Below are 14,092 nucleotides of genomic sequence, written 5' to 3'. Positions count from 1 at the left end.
CTGCTGACTGGTTGGGAGACACCTGCCCGCCCCTTCCCTGAACTTATGACATTGATCCAGGGCAGCGGGCAATGGGCACCCTGCCTGCACTGCCTCAGCTGGTGTCTTAAACTGATTTTGAAAACAGTGTATCTACCAGGTGTCATTAAACAACTTTTGTAGATATAGACCTGGACAGCTCTCAAGTGAGCATTTAAGACCAGTGAATTGATAAACAGAAAAAAATGAAGACCACTGGAAATCAGTATTACACATTTTTAACAACAAGGTTTCCAGTGAAACCTTGAAAGTCAAATGTAAGGGCTGAAAAACCCCCATCCCCCATTGGTCCTGAGGGGGAATACCCAGAAATCCACAAGCATTCCAACAGGGCAACCAAAGCTCTGTTTTTCTCATTCCAATAAAGGGGAGACAGTGCTACCTCATTCTAAGAAAGCTCCATTATGATTAATATATATGGTCTTTTAAAAATTAATTCCAAGATCAGTAACTTTCTGTAAGTTTACCAAGGGGTCAAGGTGGTATATTTGTAAATTCAGACACTAAGGAGGCTGCACCTCCAATGTGCATTAAGGACGTGTTTACACAAAATGACTAGCTGAACGCAGACCTGATATATCTTTTAATAAAATCTCCTTTGATCTGTGGTTACACAAACAGCATCCCTTCAGGTAGTCCCTGGGATTCCCCTGATGAGACTTTGTCCATAACTTGAAAGGCATCTGACTCACGAACTCTACCAAAGTCTCCAGTGGGAACTCTCACCACACAGGCTTTGATTCTCATTAATTTCACCCTTTTGCAAATAAATAAGGAAATAGAGGCACCTTCGCCTGCACTCTGGGCAGTTGATCCTGCAAGATCCAGGGATCAGCCCACAGGACTGCGCAAGCGGATCGTGGATCCCCACCTGGGAATGTCCAGGACACTCGGCTGGGAGGGACCAGGTACCCTTCTTTTCAAGGTCACCTTCTCCCACATTCACTTCCTTTCTCTTTGCATCACTGGTGAGTCAATGGGGCCAGACCCGTGGCTCACGCCGTTCCCATGGGCTGAACCCTCCTGGGGACAGAGGCTTCTTCACGGCAGGGAGTCCTCACGTCCACTCGCCCTTTACTCCTCTCAGTTCCTTTAAAATCTCTGCCCACCCTTGACACACACAGGGAACCCTCTTTTTTTTCCAGTATTAATGCCGATTCTAGTCAGAATCTACAGGCTTAGTGAAATGTCTCTGGAGGAGCAGGGAAGTTCAGAACCTCCCATAAGCGTCCAGGGGCAGCAGCACAGAAACATGCCTAAAGCGAGTCAGACAACTGGGTAAGGAAACACCCAAGTCTGGGGATGCTGGGTCTTCACGCAACAGAGGCTGATCCTGTGCCCCCAGAGCACCTCAGAATTCACAGGAGTCCATCTCATTCAGGGTGACAAAGCCCTCAGTGTCATCAAAGCCATCATCTTCAGAGCTATTTGGGGAAGGCCACCCGCTATGCAGCGAGCAGGGATTCTGTGGCACTGCAGGGTTGACATTAACAGTGACTAGTCTAGTTTAGAGAAAGCACTGAGCACGGGGAATCACTTCCAAAGAATTTAAATGTGAGATTAAAGCCAGTTTCCTAATGATAACCAGCCAAACTTCAATTGTACCCAGAAATAACCCTAGAAATTAAACTGTGATTAATGCCATTTGATGTTAGGCTCAGAGAGATGCAATTTAAAAATATTAGTCTCTATCTGTACTGCTTGTACCAGAAAGAAAGGAAGGAAGGAAGGAAGGAAAGAAGGGAGGGAGGGAAAAGATAAAGAGAATGAAGAAATCACACAGTAATTTAAAAGGTGACAAGTGTTGGCAGGAATCCCAACCATCCCAGCCTAAGGAAGAGGTGCTTTATGAAGGTTCCAGTAGAAGTGGTAGTTACCAATGTGAAAGCCCATCACATGGGGGCTTGATGAGGGCTATGGAGGGGAAGCATAAACACATAAGCAACAGCTCTACACTGATGGGAAAACAAAAGTTATTCCATAGATGCTTAAAATACTTGGATTATAGCTAAAACTAAACAAACTGATATCCTGTTAAGTAAGAAGGTGGGATGGAGGGAGGGAAGGAGGACGAGAGAGAGAGGAGAACAATTTTCTTTTGAATAGAGTGTCAGGGAACAAAAATGAGTGAATTTCTTTGCAGTGATAATTGTAAAGATTTATGTAATCAACAACATGAAAATTCCGTTGTAGGGAAGGGTGGTTTCCCTAGTCATTGCACAAGATTGATTAAAGACCAACTTTGATGTCATTTGGGAAGCATTTCCCATCAAGTCCAGTGATACTTTTTTGAAATATCAGTATCCTCTTTCCTAGGGGAAAGAGAATGAACTTTTAAGCTTTGAAAATATTGCGGGGGAGGAATTAAAAAACCAGCTAAAATACGCTACACAAATGAGGACATTTTTCTTATAGGAAAGTGATGAGACAGGTTGAAGCATCCAATGAAAATCCAACCCAAGGAAAATTAGAAAACTATCTGGCTAAATTTCACTTCCTAAGTGTGGACTTTGCGTAGAAACAGCAATCTCATACAGCATACAAGGAATACGGGAGATGTAGCATGAACTTCCCACTGGAAAGACCCGGAAAATCATTCATTTGAAATCTATCAGACCTCCCAGAGCCCAACTGCAATTTAGACTTTAATTTTAGTAGAGCCGTTTCTGAAAATTTGGGCATATAAGAATATTTTTGAACTCATCAACATTCATTACTAAACATAGGATTTTTCAAATCTTTAAATTGGATAGGGTGAAAACCTAACCAACCTATGTAGGCTGAAAGTCTGTGTCCCTCAATGCCCACACTGTAAGTTTTCCCAGATCTGAAGTTTCATTTATCAATAAGAACATGACTTTATGTCCACCCAGGCCTTTATCACGACACCCAGAGGCATAAAATGAATAATTTCAATCTTGTTCTTACTTTCAATAATTATTCAACCAACTGCCATATGTTATGCATAAGTTTTTTGCGAGTAATCTACCCTGTTTTTTTTTTTTTTTCTCCTGGGGACCCCTCTGGATAGTATCATAACACCCTGAAATGTTTATGAATGATCGAAGCTCAGAACCATGGAATCATTAAAATTCTTACTTGCCAACACCCTGACTTCTCAAGGTACTTCTTGAAATGCTGCTGCCCCAGGAAGAAGTGGGAGTGGATGGATGGCAAAGCAGCACTGAGATCAAAAACAAGAGGCACCAGAGCTGAACATCTCCTCACCTGAGCTAGAGGAAGCAAATGATCACTTGGTACTTGGGGAGCCCTTCAATATGTACAGCAACAAGCTGCACAAAGCCAGCTTTACACATCATTAATGCTCTTGGTAGGGGCTGATGGCCATACATTAGTTTTATCAGGGAGACAGAAAATAAAAAATTTGCTTTTCATTAAATGTCAGGTTTTTCAATACTTTCTGTAACATGGAAAATAAAAAAAAGTTGTCAATTATATTTCAGTCCTTTCAATACTTTCTTCATCAGTATCATGAATGTTCAAGATTTTTCTTTGCAGAGAGAGGGGAGGTGTAGAGTCTGTTATCCAAATGCTAAACAAGTGGTTATTTTACAGAGTGGTTCTTTAGGATGTTACTGTGGACCAGACAGGTGGGCCACCAGGCCGATGCACGACAAGGAGCTCCCTGAAATGCCATGAAATCCACAAGTCAGAATAAGGCGAGCTTCACGACAGCATGTAGAACATGTTCCCCCTTCATCGTGTCTGTACCTCTGCTCTTTACACTCACCTACCCCAGGGACAAAACAGTAACGGCAGCAAGACCAAGGGTAGAGCATCTCACACCTCATACCATCACCTTTGCAGATATAAGCCAGGTTGAATCCCTGGGTGACCTCAGGCAAGAAGCATTCCAAGTCCAAACACACACAGTATCATCCAGATTGAGAAGATGGAGATCCATGGTGAGTCATTGTATGGCCACATTCAGATTCTTCATTTTATCAATACTATAAACTGTGCGGAGGTGGGGAGGCTCTCATATAAAGTGCCTAATTTCTTGAATTAAAACATCATGAAGATTTACGCTCAAGGTCAAGAAGATGTTCACATTTCTAAAGACCCCTTCCATTGTGGGTGGTACAGTTATGAAAAAGCTCAAGAAAACAACTGACTTGTTAGAAAAATGGACTGAACACAATAAAAAAACCCTGAACACCATGGCTCATTAAACAATGATCAAGAATTGTAGACCAGATTTTCACGATTAGATTTTTGTTGCTTTTAAGAATGTGTCTTTTTGGCAGCAATGGGACACTAGTGGCTTGAAATGCACTTGAGATGTACCCAAACTCCATCTCTGAAGTCTTGGAGACATGGGCAGTCATGGAGCACAGGCCTTGAGGAACTGGGGCAGTTACAGGAAGCCAAAAATAGAAGAACTCTTAGTACTCATCATAGTTATTGAGATCTGTAAAGTAGGCATTAGAATAGGTCTTCCCAGTGAGATGTGGGTTGAAGTATTTGTTTCTTTCCTCTAAGATCAAGTTGTTTTTGTTAAATGCCTGTAAAAAATGAAATAGAAGATTTAGGAATATTCAGTAAGTAGTATTTCAGAAAGAGAATATAGTTAGGAGACAATTACAGTTGATCCTTGAACAATGCAAGTGTTAGGGGCAGTGACCCTCCTCGAAGTTGAAAACCAGAGTATAACTTACAGTCTTCCCTCCAGATACGTGGTTCCTCCATATCTGAGGTTTCCCTGTATCCTCAGTGCTGCATTTCAAAGGAAACCATCATAGCAGAAAGAGGGCATCAAATACTCCCTAAGAATATTAAGGGGAACCACCAACTTAACAGGAATATCAAAATTTAGGTAACTTAATGAAATATTGCCATTTGCAGCAACATGGATGGACCTAGAGATTATCATACTGAGTGAAGTAAGTCAGACAAAGACAAATATCATATGATATCACTTATATCTGGAATCTAAGAAACAATACAAATGAACTTATTTACAAAACAGAAATAGACTCACAGACATAGAAAACAAACTTACAGTTACCAAAGAGGAAAGGTGGGGGAGGGATAAATGAGGAGTATGGGATTAATAGATATACACCATTATATATAAAATAAAAAGCAAGGATTTACTGTATAGCACAGCGAACTAGATTCAGTATGTTGTAATAACCTATAATGAAAAAGAGTCAGAAAAGAATATGTATGTATAACTGAATCACTTTGCTATACACCAGAAACGAGCACAGTATTGTAAATCAACTATACTGCAATGGAAGGACAAAAGAGAACAAAAATCAAGAAAAAAAATAAAAGTAACTTAGCTCATGAGAACTCCCTGCATTCACGTGGGTGGTAGAGGAGGTTGGGTGCAGTAACAAGAGCCTGTGATGTCTTTCCAGCCACATTCCTGACCTCTTGTGTAGACACAGTAAGAACAGCAGCCACTATTTGCTGGATGCTGGGCTTCATGTACCTTAGTCCATTTCAACCTCACAACAATGATACAGGAGTACATAGTGTTAATCCATTTTAAAGATGGAGAAACTGAGGTTCAAAGAAGTAAGTAACTTGTACTCTGAACCAGGATGCAAAATGCCTCAAATAAAAACCACTTGTATTTTGTCAGGCAGTGTTCAAGGTATTGTGTATAATTTACCTCACTTTATTCTCATTATCTCCAATTCACCAAGAAAAAAAATGGAGGCTCAGTTAGTATGAATACCTGGGAGAAGTCTACCTGGCTGGTAAGTGACTCATAAACCTAGATCTGTCAGGCTCACCCCTTTTCCACCTTTTCTTCCTTAGAACAAGAAGGAGACTGGTCATTCACTCTAAATTTCTGGGTGAAACACTGGGTTATTAATCACCCACTCAGGAAATTTAACACAATGCATCACCTCCCCCCACCAATTGCACCAGCATCAACATTACACAGAATTGAAGAAATGTCATTATGCTTCAAAGTTATTAGAAGATAGTCTTTATAACAATGTAACAATTGTTCTCAGGACGCCATCCTGGGGATTCCTGTAATGGACCTGTACATGGACCTGTATATCTGATTGACCAAGCCCCGTCCTCATTTCACCACTCAGCATGTGCAGGTCCTCAGCACGGAGCTCTTCTCTTTGGTGGGACTGCTCTTTGGGTGCTGAGGCACAGTGGAGGCAGATCTGGATGGTGACCAATCACTCGGTGACCAATCACTCGATAGTTTCCAGCATTTTATTTGTTGCCATTTCCATGCCCATTTTTAACCTAATTCCCAATATGAGAAGCCACCTTTTCACGGGAACAGCGAAGCTTAAAAGGCATGTCAGAAAATGCTTGCTTGCTCCCTTTGTAGCTGTTGAGATGTCTGCAATGTGGCTGACAGGGTCCTGGTGCTCCGGCCGGGTGTCAGGCCTGAGCCTCGGAGGTGGGAGAGCCAATTTCAGGACACTAGACCACCAGAGACCTCCTGGCCCCATGTAATGTCAATCAGTGAAAGCTCTCCCAGAGATCTTCATCTCAATGTTAAGACCCAGCTCCACTCAATGACCAGCAAGCTATAGTGCTGGACACCTTATGCCAAACAAATACCAAGACAGGAACACAACACCACCCATTAGCAGAGGAGCTACCTAAAGTCATAATAAGTTCACAGACACCCCAAAACACACCACCGGATGCGGTCCTGCCCACCAGAAAGCCAAGATCCAGCCTCAACCACCAGAACACAGGCACCAGTCCCCTTGATCAGGAAGCCTACACAAGCCACTGAACAAACCTCACCCACTGGGAGCGCACATGAAAAACAACTGGAACTATGAACCTGCAGCCTGCGAAAAGGAGACCCCAAACACAGTAGGTTAAGTAAAATGAGAAGACAGAGCAACACACAGCAGATGAAGGAGCAAGGTAAAAACCCACCAGACCAAACAAATGAAGAGGAAATAGGCAGTCTACCTGAAAAAGAATTCAGAGTAATGATAGTAAAGATGATCTAAAATCTTGGAAATAAAATGGAGAATATAGAAGAAACATTTAACAAGGACCTAGAAGAACTAAAAAGCAAACAAACAATAATGAACAGCACAATAAATGAAATTAAAAATTCTCTAGAAGGAATCAATAGCAGAATAACTGAGGCAGAAGAACAGATAAGTGACCTGGAAGATAAGCTAGTGTAAATAACTACCACAGAGCAGAATAAAGAAAAAAGAATGAAAAGAATTGAGGACAGTCTCAGAGATCTCTGGGAAAACATTAGATGCACCAACATTCGAATTAGAGGGGTCCCAGAAGAAGAAGAGAAAAATAAAGGGACTGAGAAAATATTTGAAGAGATTATAGTTGAAAACTTCCCTAATATGAGAAAGGAAATAGTCAATCAAGTCCAGGAAGCACAGAGAGTCCCATACAGGCTAAATCCAAGGAGAAACACGCCAAGACACATATTAATCAAAATATCAAAATTAAATACAAAGAAAAAATATTAAAAAGCAGCAAGGGAAAAGTAACAAGTAACATACAAGGGAATCCAAATAAGGTTAACAGCTGATCTTTCAGCAGAAACTCTGCAAGCCAGAAGGGAATGGCAGGACATATTTAAAGTGATGAAAGGGAAAAACCTACAACCAAGATTACTCTACCCAGCAAGGATCTCATTCAGATTCAACAGAGAAATTAAAATCTTTACAGACAAGCAAAAGCTAAGAGAATTCAGCACCACCAAGCCAGCTTTACAACAAATGCTAAAGGAACTTCTCTAGGCAGGAAACACAAGAGAAGGAAAAGACGTAAAAAAGCAAACCCAAAACAATTAAGAAAATGGTAATAGGAACATACATATCGATAACTACCTTAAATGTAAATGGATTAAATGCTCCAACCAAAAGACATAGACTGGCTGAATGGATACAAAAACAAGGCCTATAAGACACTGATGAAAGAAATTAAAGATGATACAAACAGATGGAAAGTTATACCATGTTTTTGGATTGGAAGAATCAACATTGTGAAAATGACTATACTACCCAAAGCAATCTACAGATTCAATATAATCCCTTTCAAACTACCAATGGCATTTTTCACAGAACTATACCAAAAATTTCACAATTTGTATGGAAACACAAAAGACCTCAAACAGTTAAAGCAATCTTGAGAAAGAAAAACAGACCTGGAGGAAACAGACTCCCTTACTTCAGACTATACTACAAAGCTACAGTAATCAAGACAGTATGGTACTGGCACAAAATCAGAAATATAGATCAATGGAACAGGATAGAAAGCCTGGAGATAAACTCAGGCACATATGGTCACCTTATCTTTGTTGAAGGTAGCAAGAATATACAATGGAGAAAAGACAGCCTCTTCCATAAGTGACGCTGGGAAAACTGGGCAGCTACATGTAAAAGAATGAAATTAGAACACTCCCTAACACCATACAAAAAAATAAACTCAAAATGGATTGAAGACCTAAATGTAAGGCCAGACACTATAAAACTCTTAGGGGGAAAACATAGGCAGGACACTCTATGACATAAATCACAGCAAGATCCTTTTTGACCCACCTCCTAGAGAAATGGAAATAAAAATAAACAAATGGGACCTAATGAAACGTAAAAGCTTTTACACGGCAAAGGAAAACATAAACAAGATGAAAAGACCACCCTCAGAATGGGAGAAAATATTTGCAAATGAAGCAACTGACAAAGGATTAATCTCCAAAATATGCAAGCAGCTCATGTAGCTCCATATCAAAAAACCAAACAACAATCCCAAAATGGGCAGAAAACCTAAATAAACATTTCTCCAAAGAAGATATACAGATTGCCAACAAACACATGATAGGATGCTCAACATCACTAAACATTAGAGAAATGCAAATCAAAGCTACATTGAGGTATCACCTCACACAAGTCAGAATGGCCATCATCCAAAAATCTACAAACAGTAAATGCTGGAGAGGGTATGAAGTAAAGGGAGCCCTCTTGCACTGTTGGTGGGAATGTAAATTGATGCAGCCACTATGGAGAATAGTATGGAGGGTCCTTAAAAGACTAAAAATAGAACTACCATGCGACTTCTAGCGGTAGGACACGAATAAAGACGCAGATGTAGATAATGGACTTGAGGACATGGGGAGGGGGAAGGGTAAGCTGTGACAAAGTGAGAGAGTGGCATGGACATATATACACTACCAAATGTAAAATAGATAGCTAGTGGGAAGCAGCCACATAGCACAGGGAGATCAGCTCGGTGCTTTGTGACCACCTAGAGGGGGGAAATAGGGAGGGTGGGAGGGAGATGCAAGAGGGAGGAGATATGGGGATATATGTATACATATATACAATTATATCCCAATAAAGATGTTAAAAATAAATAAATAAGGCAGGTCATCCAAAGAATTTGAAGAATAGATACATGTAATCACTTTGCTGTACACCTGAAACTAACACAATGTTGTTAATCAGCTATGCTTCAATATAAAATAAAAATAAAAAAAATAAGAGGAGCCATTTACCTTGTCCCCCACCCTGTCACCTATGCCACCACCACTGAGCTTTGCCATCAGGGTCCACCTGCCTTCTCTGCACACCTGGCTGCAGTGGAGGCTGCTGATCCCTTACCTTGATGGCCTCCACCGAGTCATACTTGTCCAGTTTGTTGATGTGGTTAGTTATGCTGGTGTTGAGAGGGGCGGGCGCAACGGGGTGGATGACGGTGGCATCGTGGGACTGCTGCTGGTACCGCTGGCAGTAGGTGTAGACAAGCAGCGTAAGAAGGCAGCCCAGGATGGAGCTGCTGAGCCCCACGGCGATCATGTGGAACAAGTTGAACTCTGGGAAGACAACGTCAAAAGTGAGGCCACCCTGGAAAAGGATGCACTCCTCCCCAGCTCAGTGGGCTCAGAGGAAAAGAGAAGGATGCCATGGAAAGCTCCACACTCCTTCTAAAACTCAGGAAATCATAGGGCTTTCCTTTGAAATGTCGTGGCCGCCAAGCCACTTCTCTGCAGCGAGCTCAGTGTAGTTTAAGTCAACGCTCTTATGGATTATAACCACCGTATAATATGGTGATCTTTTAAAGATCACCAAATACACTAGCAGAGACACTTTTTTCTTTAAAGGCTTGTAAGAGACCGTTCTTCTGTTTCAAGTGCAGCATGATCTGTGGTCTGGGGGGTTTCTAGTGAACATGTTTTCCGTTTTCCTGAACAGGCTGAGTCCCTGCTTGCAGCCTGGCTGTGTCCTGGGAACAAAGCAAGGATGTATCTAGTACTTCCAATCACTGCTCACCTGCAAGCCCGATTATTTCCCCCTCCTTTATCATTTCATTTTATTTAAAAATGTGTTCCGATTATATCATTCTTATGTTTTCCATTACATTTTTTGGAATACGAAGATACACATATTGTATAACATTTGATTGCATGAAAATAAAAGTGCAAAAGGATATACAAGAATAAATCTTTTTTTCTTTCTGAGAGGAAACCACTGTCACCACCTTCTCCTGTGCTCTTCCAGAGACACTCTGCGCACTTGCATGCTATGTGTGCGTGTTGTAAACATTATCCTGGGTACCATTTTTTCACTCACATTGTATTTTGGAGACCTTTTAAAGAAAATGGCTTACTCCAAAGAAACAAAGGATTTGTGTCAAATATGATCTATTAATGGTCATGAAATGACCCTCTTTTTTTAAAGTGTTTTTTCTATCTAATAGCATCTTTAAGTAATTTTCTTTGAGTTATAAATACACAATGTTGAATAAACGAGCTGACATGGACTCATGTCTCTAAGACAGGATTGGTTTGAGTGACATCAAGGTAGCTTAACCAAGAACTGCTTAATCTCTGACAAAGAGCAACAAAAGAAAAAAAGATATTCATTGTGTGTTGGTAAAACATGTTACAATCAAAATTTTAAGCCTTTCAGGGAATAAAGACAACATCTGAGCCATGACCATGAAGCTGAGATTACTGAAAATCAGGTAAAACAAAACAGGACCTCAATTTTTCTATGCTGTGTTGGCACCGTATAGCTAACCAGTTGCCTAAGGGTTCTTGGCCCTATGTCTCCACTGCACATCCTGGGGATCTGGCTTTTCTTCCAAGGTGTCCCCTCCATGCACCACCAGAGGGCTGAGTGACACCCTTGCTCTCCCTGCACCCAAATGGGACCACTGAAGATGCCTGCTGGGCACCCCTGTGGATGCCAGGTGAGACTGCTGGGCCACGTGGGGAGGTCCCCAGGGCTCTCGGGGAGAGAAGACCCGTGAGTTTGTCTACTACACCCAGGTTCTGGGATGTTTTCTCCTTAAACACCTGGGATCCTTCCGAGGACTCTCTGAGCTGTCCTCGCCTCACCTGGGATCCACAGCACAGGTGGAACATCCTTCATCCGTCCCTAAACCCTCTAAGCTTCTCCCTTTAAGCTGTGCCCCTTTGCTGTTCCTGGACACTGTTTTTCGGGGCCCTGGGCCCTGGGAGGTAGATTCGCTCCAGGAGGTGGATGAACACCGCGTGGAGAGGCAGCCTCGTCCTCTGTTCTCTGTGAACTGGAACAAACGTACTCCACCCATGCTGAGACTCCAAACAGGTGACTCCTAACACGCGCCTCAGGTGTCTTCAGCACCTGGAGCTGGATAATCCAGGAGGACGTTACTAGAACATTCCACAGATATCACCCACTTCCTGACATCCACCTCAATTTTTCACTTCTTGATTATCCTGTCACTGGTTTAACAAAGTGAAAGGAATTGCTAAATCTTTGGCTGTTCCTGATTTTGTCTGAAGACTCTAGGGCTGAACCTGGGACAGCTGGATAAAGCATCCAGGGGCCATTCTACCAGCAACCGCTAGAAGCTTCTACTCTAACCCTGAAGTTGCCCTCAAGATAAGCAAGAGTGATTTCATACCTGTTGTCATCTCTCTATACTTTAGCCGTTTGGACCCCCCAGGGTCAATGCAGCATATGGATAAAAGTACTTCTGCTGCATTGATAAAATAATATATAGAAGATGTATGGCTCTCTCCCTATGCAGGTACTTTGTTATTAGTCAAATGAATCATTCCTGCAGGTGCCTGGGGAAGGTTGGGGCCAGCTGACATCTTTATGATGATTATACAGTCTTTGTGTCTCATGCAACTAAAAATAGCTAAGTTGGAACATTTCAATAGGCCTACATTTTTTCTGCATAAGTGAAAAATCAAGCCTATTAAATCTCTTGAATCTGCTTAGCGTGGCTCTTTGCTTTGAATACAACGCTTTTTGCTGTTGATTTTGGTCAGTAAACCTAGAATAGAAACCAACTACCCAGTCGATTCAAATGGCTAATTTTCTGTGCAAAGTTTGATTCTTCTCAACAAACTGAAAAAAGCATCCCCAAACATCCTTGCTAGGTGATTGTTTTTACCTCTCAGCCCCACAATTAGCCCCATCTGACCTCTTACCCACCTACTCTGCTGTGTCAATGTCAGCAGCCTGATTTAAACGATTGGTTCTGAATATTATAGAGTAATTAAAGTTTCTGTGATTGAATCAATAGCACCTCAAGGCTTGACTTGGTGCAGCCTTTGGTACAGCTGGTTCAAACACGCAGGAGCTGCATTTTAGGATGCAAGTGAGCCTACGGCTTCCTGTCCTCCCGGGTGCTCAAGGCCTTGGCAGCACTCCCGTATCTGAACCCTGAGAAGGCTGGCCAGGGAAAGTGGTTTTTGAACTGTGTTAGGCCTGGAGGGCATGCTGGCTGCCCCCAGGTTCTGCCTTGACCTCCCTCAGGGCAGGAACACTCTCTACAAGCTCTGCTCCAGTGGTGACCCTGGGTGTTGTCCAAGAGTGTCGCCTGGCCGGGCCTGCTGTGGCTGCATACACCAGATACCCTCCTCTGGGACACTCAGCACCAGGCCCCTTTTCCCGTGGTGCTCCGGGCTTAAAGCTCACGCTGGGATCCCATTGCCCAGATCCAAAGCTGGCTTCACTTAGACTGTTTGTGTGAACCTCATCTCTCTGACCCTCATGATCCCTATTTATAAAATACAGATAAAAAGACGTGGCTGCTATCCCTTTCCTACAATTCCCCAAACAAAAATGTCTCTGAAAACTGATTTTTCATCACTCACCTGGCAGTGAAGCCTGACCTGACCTGATCATTTGCTTCAGAACCAGGATGATTGGCAGCTTCACTTCACCTACATTTCACGGCAACGTCATTAAAGAGGTTGGTTACGGAGTGCGACCCCCAGACCTCGCGGTGTCATACCTTATATGACCCGTATTACCCATCTATAATCTGAAGAATGCTGACTTCCAAACCCTGCTCTAGCTCCAAGGGTTTTACGTAAAGAACAGTGGGCTGTGGCACCCACGCGAATGCTCTTTGTGAGGATGAAATAGGATACCTCTACGGTGTCTGGCACACAGTGACTGCTGACCTAAAAATACTACAGCTATAATTCTTCTTATGTGAACCAGCCAACATTCATCTTGCAGCCGGATCCCCAAGTAGTGGCTCACTGAACTGACCCAGTCAGACACCAGACACTGCCCTTCTCAGGCACAGGGCTCTCTTGGGATATGACTTTTGGTTCCAGAGGGGCTGGGGCTGTTTGAGTCCCCACTGTAAGCTGAACACCCCTCACAAAACTGACCCAGAGCGGGTGCTCAGGAAAGATGATTGAACAAATGGATTAACAGACGGCTGACTAAACAGATAGAGCGTCACAGACAGCAGATTCTTAACCAGTGTAGTTAATAACTAGGTACATTCCTAAAACACACCAATGAAAATCCAGACTCCTTCTGAGTGTGAGAGACCAAAGCCCTTTGGGTTGAGCTGCCTGGGGCCTCCCGCTGGAATGGATTATGTTAGAAATGGTTAGGAATAGTCATCAGCTACACACATGAAGATGCTGGTCTTGTGTGTGGTTTTTGGCTCTGACACCAAAGGTGGACCAGGGCTGGGCTCTGATCAATGGACAGCCAGTCCCTCCCATCCAAACAGGATAGAACTAGATGGGAAAGTCCAAAAGCATTATGGATTTGACCCAGAGAATGTGATTTCTGTCATTCAGGGTTGC

At 42.6% G+C, this 14,092-nt stretch overlaps 1 protein-coding gene across 2 annotated transcripts in view; it reads right to left on the bottom strand.

Moving 5' to 3' along the window:
* Positions 1–525: 525 nt before the first annotated feature.
* Positions 526–14,092, bottom strand: part of SEMA5A (semaphorin 5A) — a 346,899-nt gene continuing 333,332 nt past the window's right edge. The window contains exons 21-22 of one of the 2 annotated variants that reach the window (XM_024752519.1): positions 9,642–9,853; positions 526–4,565 (exon numbers count right to left, since the gene is read on the bottom strand). In XM_024752519.1, the coding sequence (XP_024608287.1) occupies positions 4,446–4,565; positions 9,642–9,853 (332 nt within the window). In that variant the 3' untranslated portion in view covers positions 526–4,445. Of the gene's footprint in view, positions 4,566–5,429; positions 5,517–9,641; positions 9,854–14,092 lie in introns of those variants that run through there. The other variant, XM_024752520.1, reaches the window with a different exon arrangement.

The sequence above is a fragment of the Neophocaena asiaeorientalis genome, unplaced genomic scaffold (assembly GCF_003031525.2).
Source record: "Neophocaena asiaeorientalis asiaeorientalis breed wild unplaced genomic scaffold, Neophocaena_asiaeorientalis_V1.1 scaffold52, whole genome shotgun sequence".
NCBI lineage: Eukaryota > Metazoa > Chordata > Mammalia > Artiodactyla > Phocoenidae > Neophocaena > Neophocaena asiaeorientalis.
This window is presented reverse-complemented; position numbering and strand designations above follow the sequence as displayed.